Genomic DNA, 23,737 nt, shown 5'->3' on the forward strand with positions numbered 1-23,737 from the left:
ATTTTTTTACTGTGTAGTGATACTTATTTTTTTACTGTGTAGTTAAACCAAGATTAATGACAGAGCTAAAGACTCACAACAGTGTATCAGTTACTTTTCAAAATCTCTCTTGACTATATTAGCTAACTTCATGCCATTGAGTTTGAGCTTCAGGGTCTCTCTTTCTCTCTCGCTCTCCCACCGGAAGCTCTCGCGCTCTCTCGGACATGGGAGAGTACTCGGGTATCTGTCACACGATGACGTCACCTCGCATGTAATAAAATTTGACGTGGCTGGCTCTTTTTACGTAGTTACACTGTGACGGATTTATACGTAATTGGTAAGTGCTTTTTCACTTTTTCACTCACTTACCACCCTTTTTGGGCCCAATTCTCCCAAAGCCCAATCCCCATGGTCGCCATCAAGCACCCAAAGTACTCCCCATGGGGGCTCAGGTACACCAGATGGACATTTTTAGCTAAAATGTTGCGTATTTTGTGCTGTTGATGCATAGACAAATTTTTCTTCATGCGCCCTCTCTCCTCAACCAAGAAACTTCCCATCTCAATTTTATCTGCTTTCCTTGGACTTCTTCGAGGAATGTCCTTGGCTATCAGTTTGCTTGGTTTGTTTGTTGGTTGATTTATGTAGTTTGGAAGTGTTTGAGATTGGGCTAAAGTTGTATTTTGCTGTGCGAAAATGGTACCTTTTTTCCCTCGGAAAATGTCATCATGTTTCCTCTCTCGCCCCCAAAAGACGCATGCCTTCTCTTTCGCTCACACACAATATGGTGTCATAAGTAAAATGGCTCCCGAAGAAAACATTGAATTTTTCGTGACATCCACAAATTATCATTTTGCTGTATTTTCCCGGTCATTTGTGACGCTTACGACGTGTTGAGTGTGAGTTGAAGCAGTATTGGAATGTTTTTTTATGCATTTTATTGGGATTCAAAAGGGATTTTGAGATGAATTTGCTGATGAAAGATTTGTGTTTTGCTATTGGAGGGAGTTACATAAAAAATTGAAATAATTTGTGATAGCCACGGAACAGGGGTCAGGAAGGGTGGTTTAATTGAAGAATTACCTGAGTGGGATCCATTGGCACCTTCCAAGAACTTTCCCCTACATCCAAGTTCTCAAGATCAAGGCCCTGGGAACAGTGAATAATCAATGGTTCCTTTGGTTTATTTTTATTTTTTTTTTTTGTGGAAACAGCTGAGCAGACGAAGGATTTAGCTTTCGAGGTGCTATGGATAGCATGGTGGAGGAAAACGGAAATTCAAGTATTGATCCACTGTCGGATCAACAATCGCCCTCGGAGGCGAATTCCGGAGCCGTTCTGACCACAGCAGCCAATATAGTGCAATTTATCCCCACACAAGCTGTTCAAGTGGTAGGTCAACATCAACAATACCCAACGAATTATTCCCAAAACATCAATCCTCATCTTCCACAGTCACAGTCCGTGATTCAGGCCAATCAATCGTCCGTGATCCAGACAGCGACCAATTTGCAACCGATGACCCTCGCAAAGGGTGTGTTGTATGTGAATAAAAGTAACTCAGTGATACACACAGCTCCGGCCGGGCTTCAAGTTAAGGTACTAAGAACAAACCCTTACTATACCCCTCCAGCCTCTTCTGCAAAACTCCTCCAAAGGACAACTAATAACTCTTCATCTATCTATCTTCCCTCAACAGATAAAACCCGAACCAAATACAACACCTACCCAAGTACAAGTAAATGATACAAATAGCGAAGATGACAGCATAACGGACGATGAGTCGCCAAAGCGACGAAGAGATTTGCTCACCAGGCGGCCATCCTATCATCGAATCCTGAAAGAGATCAGTGGACCAGATATAGCCGGTATGTCTTTACCCCTAATCCTACATGCACAAACAAACATTTCCCCAGGAATCTCACACACGTCTGCATATTTTATCCGTGGCTATTCTATGGGGTGACCAAAACATTTGAGAATGGGACATTCACTACGGAAGAACACCGATTTACTTCAAAATGCCAAATTTTGACGAAAATTTCTCACAATGTTGATTCTTCCCAAAGCTTTCGGTTCAGACTCCAAGCCTTCCTCAGTGGTCAAATCTGTTCTCTTCTTGCTTTGTCATAGGTCTCCTTGGTTCACAGGGCATAGGATCTGGGGCTTTATAAGGCTACTGGTTTCAAAGTTCAATTTTCACAATGTGTAGAGGCCTTAAGTTTAATAACATCGATAATACCCAAATCCTGCGATGACTTCCACGGACGAAATGGATAAAATTGGCTCGATGCGATTCGAATTCGAGTCGAATTGAAACCGGGTTGCAAGCACTTCGAGGTTGACTGTAAAGAATCTCAGCTACCATAAGCTTATTTGGGTTTATCACTGGTTTTCTTATTAAACGGTAACGAATTCGGTAACGAAGTCGATAACGAAATCGGTAACGAATTCGGTAACGGGAAACCGAGTTTGAAGTTGCAGTCACCCCGAGATTGCCTGTAAAGAATCTCAGCTACCATAAGCTTATCTGGGTTTATCACTGGTTTTCTTATTAAACGGTAACGAAATCGGTAAGGAGAACCCGACTTTGAAGTTGCAGTCAGTCCAAGGTTTCCTGTAAAGAATCTTAGCTACCATAAGCTTATCTGGGTTTATCATTGCTTTTCTTATTAAACGGTAACGAAAACGATAACGAATTCGGTAACGAAATCGGTAAGGAGAAACCGAGTTTCAAATTGCAGTAATTCCAAGGTTTCCTGTAAAGAATCTCAGCTACCATAAGCTTATCTGGGTTTACCACTGGTTTTCTTATGAAACGGTAACGAATTCGGTAACGAAATCGGCAACGAATTCGGTAACGAAATCGGCAACGAATTCAGTAACGAGAAACCAAGTTTCAAGTTGCAGTCAATCCGAGATTTCCTGTAAAGAATCTCAGCTACCATAAGCTTATCTGGGTTTATCACTGGTTTTCCTATTAAACGGTAAGGAAATCGGTAACGAGAAACCGAGTTTGAAGCTGCAGTCACTCCGAGGTTTCCTGTAAAGAATCTCAGCTACCATAAGCTTATCTGGGTTTACCACTGCACAGTGGGGCCACTCCATACAAAATGCGGGAAAAACCCTAACTCTAAGGCAAGAAGGTCATATATAGGTAATTTGGGGTCTCTGAATTCATTTATGGTCATGAAAATTAAAAAATTTTAGGGGAAAGGAAGGTAAAACGTACATAGGGCACATGAACACCAAGAAATCATATTTAGTAAGGCAAACGGTTGGAGATAGAGACTTGGAATCTTCGAAGGACTCGCCATAAGGCGACCCAAGGACTGTTATGATACCTTCGATTTCCCCCCACTCCTCCCCTTCCCCTCCCCTTCCCCACCAAAACCATGTCTTTTTGTGATTACTCGAAAACATGTGGTACGATTTTTTTTTTTAATTTTTGGATATGTTTTAGAGATTACCCAGGCGTACATTTCGCCGTTAAACGACAATACCGTTGAGTCATTTCCAATAACGGTTTTTCAAGGTCAAAGGGTAAAAAGACCCTAGAGAGCGTATTTTTCAACCGAATGGTATCATATTTGGGCTTGTTGGAAAGGCCTTGAAATTCTTGACAAGCCTGAACCGACTCCAATCAGCTATGAACTAGTAATAAACCGATTCATAACCGATAAGTAATTTTGGTCCAAAAATCAATTCTATTACTTTTAAACTATATTTTGAGGGATCTTTTGTGTGATTTATGAATCGGTTCATTACCGGTTCATAACCGATTAAAACCGCTTCAGACTTGTCAGAAATTCCAAAACCTTTCTGACGAGTTCAAACATGATACCATGCGGTAAAGAAATACGCTCTTTAGGGCTTTTTTAAACTTCTATACTTTGAAAACCCGTTATTAGAAGTAATTCTTATGCACATATATAATCCTAAAATATTCTCTAAAACATACTAATCTTAAGTAATCTCTAAAGCATACCCAAAATTGAAATAAAAATCGCAAAAAACAGAAATTCGAGAAATCCTAAAAAAAAAATGGTTTTGACGGTTAAATAGGAGGGAGTGGGTGGGGGCTGGTAAGTGAGGGGCATGTTAACGATTCTTGAGTCGAATTATGGGGGTACTCCTAAGATATCAAGTCTGTATCTTTAATCCCTTTGCTCCTAGATACTAAATAAAACCTCATTCTGGGTGTGCATAGTCTCAGAAAATTGCTTCGGAAGGGTCCCCGGGCAACTTTTGGGCAAAATGAAGTCAATATTTCCTGAAAGTAGATTAAATTTGAAGGAAAAAAAAGCTTTTCAGAATAGCGGAAAGTAGCGGCTTCATAAGTAGAACCTTTGATGAATCTCAAGAATTTGAAATTTATTTCAAATAATACGTATTATATGAGTCGAAATCCTGGTAAATCCTTATGAGGACAATTTTAAATGGTCAGTTTGCATTCTGAATAAATATGGCATAATTTCTTTAGAAAAGTATACTTGGCTATATCAATTAGAATCCATAAAAACGTCGCTAAAAAGCCAAAAATGACGAAAAAATTTATAAAAAGGTGACTTTAAGAATCTCTATAGGCTACAATTTTTGACCGATCTTAATGAAAATTTGGGAAAATGTTCTTCATTTATCGCTGAATGAAATAAACATAATTTTGGTTCGATTAAAAATGGTTGAAAAAATAGGTTTTGGCCGTCTTGGCCCCACTGTGCACTGGTTTTCTTATTAAACGATAACGAATTCGGTAATGAGAAAACATCACGGCCAATGCTATATTCTCCTACAACCCATTAAAATTTCATTGAATTCTAAATTGAAATTTTATAAATCGGTTTTACGATTTCAGCGCTCTTACCTTTGATGGGTCGTACTTATAGGATTTCAGGGTACTTTTCGTTATAAAATAGCAGTTATGGTCTTTTTATTTTAATTTTCTTATCGGGTCGAAAAATCAGAAAGAATGATTCAGTTTATTAATTAATGAAAACCGTAAGGCCATAGGGGAAGTGCTTATAATTTTGGACAGTCTGCTTATAAGCATCGAAGTTCCAAGTTTGAAGTGCGATATTTTCTATACTAATTGACATTTCTTGTTACTCTCTTTTCAGAAGGGTTGTTTAGAAACTTAGCAAGCTATTTATCGACTTATTTTTATTAAAATTAGTTTTAATACGTTTAAAAATGAATTGATATGTAGAGGTGACTTTGGCTCTTATTTTGGACAACTTGATTATTAATTTGTCCAACTTGACTGTAAATTTGGACAGCTAATCCGCCTCAATAGGATGCCCATTGTTCTTCATTTGATGAACCAATCTTACCAAGTCCTCTTCCTGTTCATGTAAGGGAAACGTAGAATGTCACAGAAGCCCGGAAACTTTCCATATCATTCATTAAAGTGAGTTGACTTCGATACTCCAAGTACGTGCGGATTCGCTCATTCCCTGACCTTTCCGGGAGCCTTTCAGGACATTTCTCGCTACATCTCTTTCGTAGAGATGATGCTCCTTTGTTTCTCCAGGCATTTGTCCAACCTAGTCATCACAAAAGCTAAAACTTCACGAAATTTCGTGAGAAAAACACCTGTCCAAAATAAGAATCATCACCTCACTGGTGAATGTCTTAAAACATTTCCCATTTTTCACACGAAAAATCTAATTCACAAGGCAAATCTCACTTCAGGTCAAATGTACAAATCATCAGTAACGTGAATCAACACAATATTCAATGAATATTCAATAATATCACTCAAAAACAGCGAACAAACTTTGTTAGTACTTCACCAAAACTAAATAAGACTGAAGTAAGCCACGAAGTTCTGTCATATTTCTCGTAAGCAATTGCTCACACTGAATTTTCAACAAAGCAATTTCAACTCAAATCATATTCAAAATTTAACGTATTTAGTGTCAAAATCTTCCAAAAAGAACAAATATTTAGATAGAATTCATTTTTCATCAAATATTGGAATAAAAATCCATCATTTTAATCAATTTATTTTTAGTGTCCAATTTTACCCTCAAAGTGTCCAAATTTAGAAACTGTCCAAAATTATGAGCACTTACCCTATCTTTCTCCGTTCTCTCTTTTCAAGCGGTTATGCGGTGTTTTTGCAAAGTTTGAAAAGGCCTTGGTTCTTGAAGAATGCAACTTGGAATATTTTTTTTTACTATTAACTCAGAGAGAATTCTTCTCAAGTTTCAAATGCCCCATTAAGCTCTCGTTTTTTAGATAAGTATTTAATACAGGTTTCAGTCTGGAGCTCTAGCCCAGTTTCCCGAGATCTCCCAATCCCAAATAACAAGCAATTTTAGCGATTTATTAAATTGATCTTAACATGTAATCGTAGATCAATTTTTCCGAGAACCCTCATTGAAAAGAAACAAAAGAAAGTTAAACCAAAAGATGGCAGCCAAAATCCCGAAATTTAAAATTCCGAATTGTCAAAATCTTGAAAGAGTCGAAATAATACGAAAGGGAGATAATCTGTGGAAATAATTTCCCAAAACACGGATAATTTCCCTTTGCCTCCAGCAAACCTGGATGAAATCGTGGGAGTAGCTATGACACTTTGACAATCCACTAAGGGCGTGTTAATACGTGGGGAAATTTGTCGATTAATTGGAGTGAAATTGTCGAAAGGAACTTAACTCTTTTCTTAACTCTTTCAAACAACTTAACTCTTTTCCAGAGCTTTCGACGCGTTTTGTGTCTTTCTCAGTGATTGAGTGATGACGTAAATCTGTGGGATTTTTTTGGTTGGGAATCTTATAATTTTGGCCGGAGGATCTCAGGATTCTCACACAAACGGACGGAGATTGCCTCCTAAGTATTCTTAAATGCATTTCTTCGCCGATTTCGGAAATTTTGTCGGATTTCGAAACAGTACGAAAAGGTTCTCATGAATCCTGGAGTAGCTTTTCTTGGAGGAGATTGCGTTGATCTTCAACCAAAAAATGCTTTTGACTTTACTTGAAATATCTGCATAACTTCTATATTAATCCGATTTTGATGATTTTAAGTAATTCGGAATGGCTGACTTCATTAGTTTTTCGATTTAGGAATCAAAAGCAGCTGTAATTTTCCTTTGGAACTTTCTTTCTTAATTGTGTACAAGCTGTCTACAAGAATTTGCTTAAAAGAAAATGCCGGAATATCGATTAACCCATTCCTTACCATGGTATTATACATCATACGCAAATTGAGTGATTTTAGATAATTTATTCCTGGGCAACTTTTATCCGAATTGCTGTCGAGAATGGATTTTTAGTAACTTTAGTTCTTCAATTACTTGGGAAAAATAGTCTGACAGAGATGAAAACACATTTTGTTATTGTTTTCTTGCTTCGCGGAAGATCATTCAAAATTTTTGCTCAAAATGGCGGACGGAAAATTCGACATCCCATCTAATTTGTTAAAATTGGCCTTCATCCTCTTTCCTGATTTGAATTCTAGTTGCCAATTTGTTTTATTGGATAGTTACTCTATCTAAATCAATAGGGTTTGTAATCAATTAAGGCACAGAATTTAAATTCAGCGACCGTTAAGACGTGTGTTTGACAGGGGCTCCCTGCGCCCCCATAATAGATAAAATTTCTTTCTTTTCAAAAAATTCATCTATTAATCTGTAGGAAACTAATCCCAAAATATGAACATTCTATCTAAAGTATTTCTGGTACATTGACTGAATGGGTTAAAAAATTGAATAGAAAATGCTATTTAGTCTCAAAAACTCAAAAAGGTTCCTTTCAAAAATCCGTTAAAAAATTCCATGCTAAACCGATGTTGATTACTTTGGAACAGATATAGAAAGCTTGAAAGATTTCCTAATGGCTCGACTGGACTATCGATTCGATAGTATCGAAAAGTTATCATTCTACCCCAGTATTTGAGAATTAAGGATGATTTCTTGTTCACCCAGTCTTAGATCTTACTGAAACCGATATAGGAGCTTAAAATAGCCAAAGCGATTACTCCACCCTATATTTGTGGTGTGTGTCTTGGCTAATTGTTTTGTATCTTGGATAAAAAATCACTTTAGCGTTTCTCATGATGGATTGAACGTGAATAAGATCTATTTAGATTAACATATCAGATGGAAGTGTTAAAATGAGTAATAAATCCAATTCACAAAATTTCCCTCATGTGATAGAAATGAATAATTGGGAAAATATTTTTAGCACATTAATCAATATTAGAAGAATTCTCGAAGGTGTGCTTCCCAACGATTTCTTTTATCGCAACATTTTAACCCACTAAAATTTCCTCCGATATGTAACTATTGTGTGTTATATGTCTTACAATGTCTACAAGAATATCTGTCTGAGTCATGCTTCTAAATCCCAAGTGGAGATTATCTAGCAAAATTTCTCTTTCTGCAATTAATTTGTCTTGGACGAAAGAACAAGTCGCGTCATTTGTGTATTGATTAAAATCGATTGTACACTGCACGAGGGGGCTTACTTGGGAATTTTCCTATGACAAACAAATCTCAATATGGACTTGGTCACCCCATAAGGCAGAATTTCTATTTTCTATGAATATGTAAAAAGGATAAACAAAAAAAATGACAAAACAGAAAAAATCAATTTCTTCATTTTTGCCATCATCTCGCTCATTTGCATCTCCTTCGCCCAACCAAAAATGCGCCAAAAAAAGTGTTTAATCTGATTATTTTTGTTATTAAATTTTGATAAGAAATTTAAACAAAAAAGATAGAGCTTTAACTAATCCATTGTTTAAGTAAAAATACACAATTCGCAAGTTAAGCATAAATGAGAAAACAAAAGAGAGGTCCACTGACTAACTGGCAAAAAAACCAATGAAAATATTTCTTTTCTCGGTTTGTCCGCGGCGCGCCCAAAGTCCTGCCGACGACCACATTGCAAATCACCAACGTCCAGGGCGGTGACGCAACTGGTAGCTTACACACAATATCCACTCCCGGCGGCGGCGGTACGATAGTGCAATATACCCAGGGTCAGGATGGGCAGTTCTTTGTACCTGGTACGTGTGAGACTTGCGCCTCGTGTTTCACGCCATTCGTGGCGGATTGCGATGCAAAGAGCGAGAGAAGTGTGTTTGAGAAACCAGTGATGAGGATGAGTGATATCCTCCACAAAAAAAATATCAGACGTTGGGAGGATTTTCTCAAAAAAATCAAAAAAAAAGGAGGAACTCCTTCTGACATCCACCAAAGAAAATAAGCTCACATTTCCAAATGCGTCTGAATGATTAATTTGAAATTCAAGATTTCTGAGTATAAATTGAAAATTCTCATACTCCTCCTAAAGTTGAGAATTGTTCACATGGAGAGAAAAGCAATTACATTGAAGATTGACGCACTGAATTGTGAATTAATCATGCGTTTTGCAATTGATTTGTATTCATTTGGGCTTCTCTCTAAATCTCTTATTGTTAGTACCATGCTGTGATGCTGGTATTCCAATATGTTAGATTCAATTAAACATGAATATTGCATATTTCGGATTGAGAGCCAATTTAATGCCAAAAGGTTTATTACAGCCATCCAATAAAATAGGCTCATATTTTCAATTGATTAATTGAGAGTTTTAAAGTAATTTTACTTTTATTGCAACTCTATTATGGCTCCGGCACACCTTTTAGATCAGGAAAATTCAAGGGGTTACTCTAGTATGGAATACCGACACATTTTTCCGCTAGAATCCATGGAATCCATGGAATCACTGATTAGATTCTGATAGAATCTCAAATGGAATCTATACAGAATCACTAGAATCAATTGGAATCACTGGAATCATATGGAATCACAGAATCCCTTATTTACGATTTCTATCATTTTGACAATATGATCCATGAAATTTAAGAAGTATTTCGGAAAATACCAATTAATGATAACTTTTACTTTATTGAAATTATGTAGCATTTTGTTCCAAAAAGTTTTTGCTTAAAAAATATATCACAGCTCTCTGTTTGATAATGTGCTAGGTGTTTGTGTGAATATCGGGAACTATGGTCAAAATAGGTCTCATGACCTAAGACCTGGGTAAGGGGGGTTAGGGAAGGGGGGATACAAAAAAAAAAAAAAAGCTCTCTGTTTGAGTTCGAACAGTAAAAAAAGGAAAAATAAAAAATATTAAAATTCAATCATTAATGTAAAAAATTGAATTTATTTTCACTTTTGATCTGAAATCTTTACTATAGGGTAAGTGTGCCAAATTCCGGCCAGCTTGCAATTCCGGCCACCTTTTCTGTAACCCGAATTTCCATGATTTTTTAGTTTTTACGTACTCTAGAGATTATACAATGCAAAAGAAAAACAAAAAATGTAGCTTTGTCAAACGAGATGACGTGAAAAAGACCTTGGAAGAATTTCCGAAGGACAAGGAACTATGAGAATGAAGGTGGCCGAAATAGGGCACCAAAGCTATGTCTACATTTTTATTCATTTTAAAATGTATTAAGAACGATTTGAAAGTAAAAAAAGACGGTAAACTGTCTACAAGTTTCTAAGCAACACTTCTAAAGTAGAAGGAATAAAAAAATCAATTTCTATTAAAGATATTACATTTCAAACTCGAGACTTTGACGCTTGCATGCAACTATGCCTAAATTTGGCACACTTACCCTATGGCTCCGGCACACCTTTTAGATCAGGAAAATTGAGAAAATTTCATGAAGTCAAAGTTCGTATCCCTTTCTTTCTTAAAAGTTCTGTATATGACTATCCTAGGCTTTCACACTCTTCTTCTTTTTTTGAACATCAAACCAAATTAAATACACAGAATGCACTTATGCAAATCTTTTAAAAGAGGGAGGCAAATCTTGATTTTATGAAATTTTCTTGATCTAAAAAGTGTGCCGGAGTCATTAGATACTAATTTGTAAATCATTGCATTAAGGGGAAAGCGCGATACCTTCGGACAACTCAAGTTTCGAAAAACAAATCCATTAAGATCACAAAAAAAAACACAAAAAAAGAAAAAAAATGATTTTTTTGTACGAAGCTTTAGACGTCCGAAAGTACCACACTTCCCCCTAGGGTGGAATCACCACTTCTCGCCAGTGCCCCACTTCTCGCCACGTATATTGAAATCGCTATTTTTCACGATTTATGCTACGTATAGAGTCGAAAAACACTAATTTTTTGTTTTGAATTTAAATGTTTGAGCATTTTTGAGAGGAATATTTTAAGCAAGTGCGTCGAATCCAATATTTTTTACCAAATATAGTAAGTGTCATGAAACTTTTATCGAACAAAATTTAATTTTTGAATAAGCAATTTGCCTATTGAACATTTAATTACATTCGGCGAATACATAAAATTTGTATTTAATTAGTTAATATTTCATTTTATATTATTTTTTTGTAAAAATGAGCCATGGCGGAAAGTGGTAATATTCTAAAATTGATTCACCACTTGTCGCCATAGCTTTTCAATAGGCGACGCTAACTTCACTTCATAGATTCTCAATTGCTAAATCTACTTTGCTTACTATCTGCAATAGTCCAATAGTTTGATTTATCAAATAAAAGTGAAGAAAAATCATTTAATATGAGTACTAATAAGGTAATCATGAGGAAAAAGAAATGCTGAATGTATTCTTTGCATAATATTGCTCAAAATAATCGAGTTTGAACTTTTCCAAGTGGGTGGCGAGAAGTGGTTGCAGAACTGGCGAAAAGTGGTAAAAACTGGCTACGGAGTGTTTATTTTACATTGTTAATAAAAACCAGTTTTTTAGGTACTCTCGCGTTAAATTGTAGGACAATTGTTTTTACGAATCTAGAGCCAATATATCTAAGTAGCCTTGTATCAAATTTGAGTTATCTAATAATAAGAGGTCAAATGTTATAATACAATTAACTTCACTTTTTCCTAAAAGTGGCGATAAGTGGTTACTCCGCCCTACTATTTTTGATATTAGGGTAAATTAAGCTAATTCACAACCAGCTCCAAATGGAATTTTTTCTCTATTCCAAATGGAAACGTCATTATTTTCATGATAAATTCATTACTAAATTATTATATTTATATATTTTCTATACCAGATTTAGTTAATTTTGCTCCAAATAAAGCGAGAATCCATTCATATTCACAAATTTTAATTTGTTAATTTCTCAGAAAAATTAAAAGTGTACATTTTCACCCTTGAATTTTTCATCGAACACAATGAAAAACACAATGAGGTGACTGTTGTTTATTCGTTTTGTTTAACATTTATGTCATATTTCTGGGTAATTTTAGTTAAATTAAGTGCTAATCTTTATTGTTAACGTTACGTAAAGTTTTCAAATGAAATAATTACCTATTTCGTGAACAAAAAGGGTTTTTCTCAAGTATCTGCAAATGCTTCAATAGGAAACCCCGGAAATATGATTTTTTTTTGGAGAAACTTTCCTATTGTTTTAGATGGGAAAGGAGAAAAGAATAAATCCTGCACTCAAGAGCAACTCAACAAGGTTTTGTAAGGGGAACAACAAGGGAAACCTTTCGTCGCGGTTTCACTTACACTGTTTGTCTCCAATTAGAAAATTTTTCTTGTCTCCATTTGGATTAATATGTTTCCAATAGAAGCATTTTACACTCGCGTATTTTTCTTGTATTTAAAAATTTTTTAAATTATAAGAATTTTCACTAAACTGTAACGTTCTAGAAGAGTCAAGGAGCAAATTTATGTAATTCTCTTCAGAAAAAATATGAACTTAATGTGTTGAATCTTCTGTCAAAGTTAAAGTGCCTGGAAATGGTTTTGAATTAGGACATTTACCCTAAACAAGATTTGTTGATTAAGGTACAAAGTAAGTTACGACAATTGCTGATACAAGCGACGGAATATATGGCTAATGTGGCTCTAATTCTCTAACACTAGAGAAATTTTATTGATCAACAGGCTTAGACAAATTGCATTCGGTATGCCAAATATTGAGATAAATTTCTTATATAGTGCGTAGAGGCCATAAGTTACGACTTCACCCTACTTCTCAATGATTTTATTGAACATTGGAAAACAGTTAATTGCATTTTCAAGAAGTAAAACCAATAAAATTTTTCACTTGGAAGTGAAGAGCCATTAAAGTTTAATTATAAAAGTCGTTGCGCAAGATAAAGTTAATATGACATCACTGACTTTTCCCAAGATATTTGCGGCAAATGACGCAAAGATTTTGTTATATGACGTCTACTACACACTTCGAGTAAATATTTATATTTCAGTTTTTCAAGAAAAGCTCATGTTTGGAGAGAAGTAATACTTATATTGACATGTCTTTTAATATCTTCTTTAGTCGAAAACAGATTAAGTACCACAAAAAAAATCATAGTTTCACAATATTAAATTTTCATGTTAATGCATTAGCGAATCGCAGATTTTATGTGATTTTTTTGGTTCCTAATTTGATAGAAAAGTTTATCAAAAGAACTCTATCAAAAGGACGCATTTTAAAATCTTTTAATTCGGAGGCAGATTCAATTTGATTTAAATCAATTCAAAATGTTAGTCCTAAAGGGTATAGAGTATTAGGTGAGATTCTTAACAATCTCACCTACTATAATCCTAACAAAATTTCATGTTGTCCGATCGACCTCAAATTTGGCCAAAATGTGTTTCAGCACTTCCTGATCACGAATATATATGTGGCTAATTTACGTTCCCGGCCGGCCGGCCGCTCTTTGGAGCTTAATAGCTCCTAAACTAAAAAAGATATCGACTTGCGGTTTTCGGCAAAGGTTATACACTGCTGGCAATAATCATAGCTCCACTTTTTCATACTAGAAAAACTTTGAAAAAAAATTTTTTTTGGAAAAAAATAAAAATATCATTTGAAGGTATTTTCAAACCGATATGAAAAATTGCCGTTTGAATTTCATATCGTTAGAACTGTGAGTACTGTGATAGAATCTTTATCAAAATGGCGATTTTCGGGTGGCAATAATTATAGCTCCACTCAATAAATTTGGCTTCAGGGTATTTATTTTCAATCAGTGAAGGTAAATATCTTTTAGTAATTCAATTAACAACTTTATTAAGCTAATTAGAATCATTTTTATAAAATTTTTCATGAATTTTGCTGAAATTTTGTAAGGAAAATGTTTAATGAACAATAATAAGGGATTAATTAAGGTCTTGAAAGACATGAAAATTGACAACCAAAAAATTTCCATAAAAATGACAAGATCTTATCACCTTTCATCTGAATTGGTCCATATAACTGACATATTTGCATTTTAAACCACTCCCAGGGCTAAAAATCCTCTTTTGTTAGAGGCAAAAGTGTTCAATTTTCCATGTTAGAGTCGAAAAAAATAAGTTTTCTACCGAATTTTGATATAAAAACAATGCTGACTGCTCAGTCTCATCATGTCCTGTTGATTCTGCCCCAAACCAGAATTCCACGTGACTAAGGTGATCTTCAGAATACTGAAATAAAAAATTATCATAAAGAAGCTTTTTACAGTTTGATGAATAGAAGGTGTTTTACGTCATTTAAGTGGTTTAAAATTATTTTTTCAGACAGAAAACAAGTTAAGACAAGACCTATCAATTGTTTTAGTCGAAAAAAATAATTTTGTACCACTTAAATTAGGTAAAACGCCTTCTATTCATCAAACTGCAATAAGTTTCTTTTTGATAATTTTTTATTTCAGTATTCTGAAGACCACCTTAGTCACTTGGAATTCTGTTTTGGGGCAGAATCAACAGAACATGATGAGACTGAGCAGTCAGCATTGTTTTTATATCAAAATTCGGTAGAAAACTTATTTTTTTCGACTCTAACATGGAAAATTGAACACTTTTGCCTCTAACAAAAGAGGATTTTTAGCCCTGGGAGTGGTTTAAAATGCAAATATGTCAGTTATATGGACCAATTCAGATGAAAGGTGATAAGATCTTGTCATTTTTATGGAAATTTTTTGGTTGTCAATTTTCATGTCTTTCAAGACCTTAATTAATCCCTTATTATTGTTCATTAAACATTTTTCTTACAAAATTTCAGCAAAATTCATGAAAAATTTTATAAAAATGATTCTAATTAGCTTAATAAAGTTGTTAATTGAATTACTAAAAGATATTTACCTTCACTGATTGAAAATAAATACCCTGAAGCCAAATTTATTGAGTGGAGCTATAATTATTGCCACCCGAAAATCGCCATTTTGATAAAGATTCTATCACAGTACTCACAGTTCTAACGATATGAAATTCAAACGGCAATTTTTCATATCGGTTTGAAAATACCTTCAAATGATATTTTTATTTTTTTCCAAAAAAAATTTTTTTTCAAAGGTTTTCTAGTATGAAAAAGTGGAGCTATGATTATTGCCAGCAGTGTATATCGGGTGAAAATTGCAACTTGGTGCATAGACCCCCCACCCCCCACCCCTCCTTCCGCCATTTTGAAGACCCCCCTTTTTTGTTTTCTCAATAGCTCCGCCCCTATGGCATTCAGCGGACTCAAATTTTAGTATGTTATAGCTGGGCCTTAGAGCTTTCCATCAATACCAAACTTAAGGTCCCCCGACTCCCCTGACCCGAGCTATAAGGGTCCAAAAAAAATTTCTTAAAATGGCCATAACTCCGGTTCTAATTGTCAGAATTTAAAAAGTGAGGGCTTTTTGGAAAGCTCTCGTGAAATGCCATTTCCTCTTCTAACATCGCAAGTTCATAAAACCACCGCTAGGGGCGCTTTTTTTAAAAAGAAAATTTTTAAATCTTAAAAGTTAAATAACTCAAAAATTCCATTGTGCATCGGGCTGAAATTTTAGTATGTTGTAGCCGTTGATTATACCTATCAAACAAAAAAAACCTTAAGTCGATCCATAACCCCTGACCCGAGCTATAAGGGGTCAAAGTTCGAACATTGACCGGCCTCTATCTCCGGTTCTAATTAACATAGCGACCTAAATTTTACCTTTTTGGTTTCGCCTCGATGAGCACTTTCAGATGGAAGTTCAAAAAGTCACCACAGGTGGCGCTGTGATAGCGTCAAAATTCATCGAAATTCAAAGTCACTTTTCTCAAAAACGGCATTGTGCAAGTTAATGAAATTTTAGTATGTTGTAGTCCAGTCTAGGACGTTTCCAAAATGGTGCGTATGCGCGCTGTGGTTTCAATAGAACCGGAGATATGAGGGGTCAAAGTTCACGAAATTCAAAAAATCATATCTCCGGTTCTATGTGACCGATTTTGATGAATGAGGGCTTAAACGAAAGATCTCACCAAATGCTACAACTTTCTAGAATGTTTGAACTTCGTGGGACCAACACCAGGGGCGCCACAGTCGAAAAACCAATTTCAATATCACATAACCTCAATTATCTCGACTGTCGCTGAACCGATTTTGATGATTACTTCAACATAATTGTAGAGCACATTTGTCTCTACATTTCGTCCATACATCATTTTCCGCTCAGACTACGCTATCACTCCGATTTTGCCGTTTAAGTGTGAAAAAATTGATTTTTCCCATAATAACGCTTTGAAATCACTCAGATGCCAATTTGACTGCCTCTACTCCACCAAGACACTTAAAATAGGGTTTAAATGGAAAGTCCCGCAAAATACAACAATTCTTTGATATAGTTGAAGTTCAACAAATGAACACTTGGGGCACTCTGGATGAAAAAACGAGTTAAGAAACAAAAAACCTCGCTTATCTTGGCTTCTGAGTAATCGATGAGATCATGTTCTACGGCAAAATTATAGAGAACATTCTGGTCTACATTTCACCCATATAACACTTTTCTGTCAGTTCATCCAAATCCTTGACATTTTGGTTCAAATACAAAACTTGTATAATTGCACGAATTTGGTTCAAGATAACTGAATGGCGTCTCCCTACTTCAGCATCAAATCGAATTTGCATGCACTCCGAGTTAGCTCACGTTAAGAATCTCACCTACATAAGCCGGTTAGGATTATCTGTCCCTTTCCTAAAATAAAAGTAGGGGGAGGTGGGGCTACTTTGGTCTGTGAAAGACATTGATATACGATTTTTTCGCATATTTCTAAAGGAAACTGGACTTCAACGAAATGTAATTTAGATAGACAAAACAATTGTGTGAAAAAAATCATACATATTAATGTAGCCCCACAGTTCAAAGTAGCCCAGCCTCCCCATATTCCTTTCATAGCGGAATATTACAGCAATTGCTGTTTCAATTTTGAGAATTCATCTAAAGAAATTCTACCTAGTTTTTACTTATATCAGAGTACCATTTGAAATAGAATATAATACGATTATCGTAGTATTATTTTAACGATTTTCGTAGTAAGAATTTAATTTTTCAACCCGAAGTTGAATTTTACAACGATTATCGCTTGAAATTTCAACTATTAACCCTTTAAGGACGAGAAGGTAAAAAATCGGGAGTCAGAAAAAAACACTTTTTCTGACTTTTTAGAGCAAAACACAACTTTAGATGACGGTAGAAAAAGTTTCATTTTTGGGTCACCGGTGACCCAATCGTCCTTAAAGGGTTAAAGTTGAATATTACAACGGTTATCGATTAAACTCTTCTTCTTCTTTTATTTTAGGACTTTTTAAAATCGAACTAGGAAATTTTGACATTTTCATGTGCGATTCTTACACAATCACACCTATTGTAATCAGCATTTTGGTTTTTATTGTATCAGTCAACAAATTTCAAACAATATTCGATCAATTTTCATCTGAAAATGGAGTAGGGTAAGATAGGGTAATTCGGAATCATGTCTATTTTGGAATTTTGAGATTTTCTCACTGTTTCAGATGGTAGAAGAGAAAAAGAAAATCACGAAAAAGTACAAAACTTTACAATCGAGAGTGGAGGAAAGTACTCTTCCTTCGAACGTTCATGCCTTCGAATAATGTGAAGTCTCTTAGGATCTCTCTTAGAAGAATTTAAAAAAAATCACATTATGATGAACGTTCGAAGAGAAAATACTTTCCCCTACTTCTTCGTTGTTTTTTCCTTTTGCTATCTAAAACTTTCGAAATTTCACAGTTCCTAATCAGACTTTATTCCAAATTACTTCATCTTAATTTATTTGCTATGTTAATTGTTGTAAATACAATTGTCGTGTTGCAATTAAACGTGATAATCGTAGTAATTTTTTCAATCTAGTTTAGAACTTTTTTTTATTTATTTTTTATTAAAGAATTCCTGGTTATCCTAAACCGGATAACTGATTCTTTTTCAACGGATCCATGTATTGGAAACTGGAAAATTATCAACAATACTTAAATTTTTAAAGTTATTTTGTGTAAAATTATTAACTTCTTTGAAAGGAAATTTTATCTAAAATAGATTACAAAATTTCAATAGGGGCATGCGGGCTATCTTCAGACGAGTCAAGCTTTGAACAATTTTTTTTTCAATATGTTTTTTATGAATTTTACTTAGTCCAATGTTACAAATTTCTTGAAAAGAGTCATGGGTGAAATCCAAAAGGAAATAGAAAAAAATTGATTTGTCCTGAGCTTCAGTCGTTCAAAGATGTAATACACTTTCCCTTGTATATCTTATTCTTATTTTACATATTTGTCTGATTAAATTCCTTCAAACTTCTTAAGTTTAAGGAGATTTATGTAGGCTATTCATGGTAAAAATTTAAAGCCTAGGGGAAGGCAACTGTGCTAACTATAGCAAGATTATAGCTGCCCTGTTTAATGGAATTTATCCGAAAAACGGGCTGGCTTGAACCATCTTGAAATTAACAGGGGTGAATTTAATTGGGGATGCATAATGATCAAAGAACAAATCCGGTGATCGTCAGATGGGAGGAGGTTCAACCCAGAATAAAAATTCTTTTCTTCCCAGAGCTTTCGGTGCTCTACGCACTTTCTCAACTGGTCGAAAATGTTAGGCTTTTTCTGGGACTTACACACTTTTAGATAAATTTACAGCAATTAACAAAAACTTTCTACAATAAACAATTTCTTTTTGTAAACACTTTTCTTTCTTTTTTTTCTTAGGCGCTCTGATGTGGCTTCCTTTTTACAGGAACTGGAGTTACTGGAGTTAAGGCAGCCACATCAGAGCGCCAAATATGAAAGAAAGAAAAGTGCTTAGCCAAAGAAATTATTTATTGTAGAAAGTTTTTGTTAATCGCTATAAAGTTATCTAAAAGTGTGTTATCTCTGTTATCCATGTACCCAGAAAAGACATCATCCTTGTCACCAATCGAGACGAAGTCCCAGAAAAAGCCTACACAGTAAAAAATAATTACTACGATTATCGCGTGTAATAGAAGAGCATCGATAATTGTAATAAATTTGCAATGATTATCGTAGTAAGCAAAGTTGTAAAACAAGCAAGTTGAATTTTCGATTCTAATGCCTTTTCAATTAAAAGTTGTTTTTTCAGAGGTTGTTTTTCGAAATTTTAACTAGTTCAGTTCAACTAATAGAATTCAACTTGCCAATTTCATATTGTTTTTACTGTAGCTATTAAAATATAATATTAAACTGGGCCAAATTCACTTGAAACACAATTTAAAAAATGAATTGTTCGAAGGTTCAGTTATCCGAAGGTAGCGCGTTTTCCCCTATAGGAAAAAATAAGAAGTACCGTAGAGTTCCTCAAATTTGAACGACGGTTGAATTCAAAATGTAAAATTTGAGGTTATGCTAAGAAAGCTTTGCGCGGGGTCTGAATTAGAACCATTTTTCTCTGGTATTTCTTTAATATTATCGCAACAAATTCCATTTATTTCTCAATAAATTACATTGATATTGTCGGTTGCGTCTACTTCTGTCGTATCTGCATTTGTTTTGTATCTGCATTCGGTGCAAGCTACAATACAGACGTCACCTCTTGCGTGAAATGCTGACACAAAAGAAATGCAGATACGACAGAGGTAGACGCAACCGACGATATATTCTCTTTATTTTTCTGAATTTAGGGAAAGTGAATTTCACAACCAATGTTCAAATTTGAGGAACTCTACTGTATTCGAAGGTAAAATATGTGCGAAGCCTGAAAGCTTTTCCCCTTCTGCTTTGCTTCAATTCCTTAAAGCTTTTCACGTTTTCGATTTTATGACATTTTTCCCCTAGTTTTACTGCTGGAACTCCACGGAGAGAGCAGTATATAATAATTCCGCGATTTTTTCACGCCCCCCCTCCAAAATTTCCACTTTCCAACCCCCGGATATCACTTTTGTCAACAAATCTTCAGGTTTCACACGATTTCTGAGAAATGTCGTCACGCTGTTTGTCCGTCTGTCCGTCCGGCTTTCGCTAGCTCTAGAGGCCAAACGGTAAGAGATAGCGACTTGAGACCTTCGAGAGACTCCCCCATAAGTCGACCCAAGGATCGTTAACATGCCCCTCATTTCTCCCCCACCCCTTCCCTTCCCCTCCAAAACCATGTTTCTTTTGGGATTGCTCGAAAACGCATCGTGTTTTTTTTTATTTTCGGATATGTTTTAGAGATTACCCACGCGAACATTTCGCCCTTATACGAAAATACCGTTGAATCATTTCTAATAACGGTTTGGGCTCGTTGGAAAGATCTTGGAATTGCCTATAAAACCGAACCGGTTTCAATCGGTTTTAAATCGGTAATGAATCGGTTCATAACCGATAAATACTTTTTATACGAAATTCAATTGAATTGCTACTGAGTTGTATTTTGGGAAATATTTTGAGTGATTTATTAATTGGTTTAAATCGGTTGTGAACTGGTAATGAACCGGTTATTTACCGATACAGTAGAGCCTCGCTATAGGCCATATTTGGTTCCAGTTTTGACACTTGGGTCGCACTATAGTCCATGTCTATTTTAAAATGATCAACGACTTTTAGTATTGAACTTGCTCGACGGCTTCCACTTTCTTTGCGATTGTGGTACTTGTCCTCGCTCTCTTCATTATGGATCATAATTATCACAACTATTCAATAAAGTTTGCCAAAAATTAAATACTTATCATTTTGATTTCATTTTGTTTTTGCGCCTGGAATCAAGGCAAAACCGTTTTTGCCGTTTTTTGATACTTGGGTGCCTATATCTCCGATTCTGCTGAACCGATTTATTTCTTAATATGGAAACATTTGTTCTTCTTTACATGCCCGATAATCATTTGGACAGATGAAGTTCGTACAACTGACACCAGGGGCGCTGTAGTCTCATAAATGTCAGAAAACATGGAAAAATCGAACTTTTTAGCAACTTTAATGAAAAATATGTCGAAAACTAGGACTGTCCCTAACAATCTGTTTTGTGAGTTTGATAGAGAATTTAATCAGCTACATTTTCATCCATGTGCAACTTTTCTCTCAGATTGTTTTTTTACCTCGAAATTGAGGTTCAAACGAAAATCGAGCACTTAGCCAACTAGAGAAAATCTTTACTATCTCACACATTTTTACTTTTTCTTTTCAAATTTAGAAAACCCAGGGTATTTCTTTAACTAGTTTTTGACAACTGTAAAGGTTTAATTATTTTTACTGTTTTATAAAGTGTGTTTAGATATAATAAAAGTTAAGAACTTTAACAATATCATTAGTAACTATAGATTTCAGTTTTACTTCAATCTAAGTTAGCATCTAAGTTACGACTTCGAGCATTCGGCAAAGCCTGGGACGCTTTGCCATTCTGTTTTCTATTTTGATTTTCATTGAATCAAGTATTAAATTTTTGATTTTTTTGAAAGATTATCGTATTGGAGTTGCCAGATGCAACATCATTTGTAACATGGCGGTGGTTCTTTTTGGAAGAACCTAGATTTTTATTTAGATTTTTTTTTACAATAATCGTGAGCTTTGGTGGACGTAAAGAAGGAGTTCCAAAAAAAAATACCTCCTCTAGTAAAAAAAAAGAGAGAAAGAGAAGAACTGGAAGATTTTGGTGAGGGGCCATTGCAAAAAGTGGAATTCATGTAAATTGACCGTTTAAAGTTTTAGGTGGTCCGGTGCTGGCGGAAGATCAGTCGCGAAAGCGCGAGATCAGGCTGCAGAAGAACCGTGAGGCGGCCAGAGAATGTCGACGTAAGAAGAAGGAGTACATCAAGTGCCTGGAGAATCGAGTTGCTGTGCTTGAAAATCAAAATAAGGCGCTCATCGAGGAGCTCAAGACACTCAAGGAGCTCTACTGTCAGACAAAGAATGATTGAGGCCAGGCCTATGCCATTTGCCTGCTACTCCATTGTTCCACTTGGATGTACCATTTCCTTCTGCTACTTCTTCGATACCATCCTCCTGGGAATTTGCTTCTGTCCTTTTAAGAAGAATTTCTTTCAGACAAAAAGATCAGATTTTTTTTTTTAAATGAAGAAATGGACAAACTTTTTAAGGAAGAAAATTTACGAATGATCTGTAGCAATTTCTAAAGTTTAGGGAAAAGGAAAAGTCATACAAAAAAAAAACAAACAAAAAGTGCAGAAAATGTCATTGAAATATCAACGAATAGGGGAATTGTTTTATGATTTCTTTTTTCCAATTTAAAAAAAAAATAAAAATAAAACTTCTTATTGGATGTTGTACAATTTTTGTCTGTGACGGAAGAAAGCAGAAAAAAGGGTTTTTTGAGGAAAAACAGAAAACAAAAATGAAATATCTTCGGTTTCTCCTTTTTCGTGGACAAACAAAAAAGAAAAAAACAAAGTACCAAACAGGCAGATAGACCACGAGGGAAAATGATCATTTAGCGGATAATGATGAATCTTTTAAGTAAAACAAAAGTAAAAAAAAATGTGAAGAAAAAAATCACAGATGTTTAAGCTTGTTTCATGATGAAAGTTTCTTTTCTTCTTCTTCTTTGTGTAAATAGATAATTTAAATGAATGAAGAGAGAATTTTAAAATAAAAGGAAAAAAAACTTATATAAATAAATTTAAAGAAAAAAAATGAAGGAACTATATATAAATTATTCTTAACTACTTGTAACAAGAGATAAATGAGGAAAAGCGAGGTGGTTATTAAAAAAATGCCCAATTGTAAATGTATATCCCCCCTTAGGAGACAACCACTAAGTAAAAAAAAAAACAATTAAATGTGTAAGAGAGTTTGTATTAAGTTGTTTGAGGTGTAATCAAACTTAAAGAAAACACACACATACACAAGAAATTACTGTAATATATTACTGTGGAGATTAAGGGTATAGACAGAAAAAAATGGAGAAAAAAAATATGTAGAGTGAAAGAGAAAATTTAAGAGATACAAAAAGAAAAAGAAATAATAGAAAATAACCATATTTTTGCTATGACTGTGAAAAATACTAAAAATAGACAAAAAAGAATCAGGATAATTTTCAAGAGCAAAATAAAAAGAAAAACCAGAAAGAATTTTGGTATTCGAGGACTCCTTTGCTCTACTGTAACTTTCTTTGAAAATCTCACACATTGCACGAAGGCAATTAAGCTCCGCCCGTAAATCATTTTAGACCACGCCCCCTTTAGCTGCTACGATTAAACGAATATTTTAAGCCTTATAAATGCTCACAGAGCCTTTCTGAACTATCCTCAATCAATACCAATGGGATTAATTCAATACCATTCAATCCCACAAGTATCCTGAAACTTAGAAATGGGATTGAAGCTATAGTATCATGGGATTGGTTCTATCACAGTTTTTTAATTCTTGTATATTTTAGAACTGATTCAATGCCATTTTGGGATTGATTCCAACCCATTCAGTGGTCTATTCAATCCCACGCGATTAATTTTACTTCATTTTGGGATTGATTCAGCGGATTTTGTCCTAATCTTTGGCAGATTCAATACCATTTTGGGATTGATTTCAACCCATTGAGTGGTCGAATCAATCCCACGCGATTAATTTT

At 34.9% G+C, this 23,737-nt stretch overlaps 1 protein-coding gene across 8 annotated transcripts; it reads left to right on the top strand.

Moving 5' to 3' along the window:
* Nucleotides 1-51: 51 nt before the first annotated feature.
* Nucleotides 52-22,225, top strand: LOC129807822 (cyclic AMP response element-binding protein B). Of its 8 annotated transcripts, none has more exons than XM_055857335.1 (6): nt 52-319; nt 1,197-1,374; nt 1,438-1,581; nt 1,682-1,850; nt 8,857-8,997; nt 21,862-22,225. In XM_055857335.1, exons 2-6 carry the CDS (start codon nt 1,231-1,233, stop codon nt 22,068-22,070), a joined length of 807 nt encoding a protein of 268 aa, XP_055713310.1. In that variant the 5' UTR covers nt 52-319; nt 1,197-1,230; the 3' UTR covers nt 22,071-22,225. The 8 variants fall into 8 exon arrangements, with proteins under 8 accessions (XP_055713310.1, XP_055713308.1, XP_055713312.1 ...); XM_055857333.1 differs by having other exon boundaries at nt 157-319; nt 21,856-22,225; XM_055857336.1 differs by lacking the exon at nt 52-319 and adding an exon at nt 605-881.
* The last annotated feature ends 1,512 nt before the right edge of the window (nt 22,226-23,737 follow it).

Source organism: Phlebotomus papatasi, chromosome 3, assembly GCF_024763615.1.
Source record: "Phlebotomus papatasi isolate M1 chromosome 3, Ppap_2.1, whole genome shotgun sequence".
Classification (NCBI taxonomy): domain Eukaryota; kingdom Metazoa; phylum Arthropoda; class Insecta; order Diptera; family Psychodidae; genus Phlebotomus; species Phlebotomus papatasi.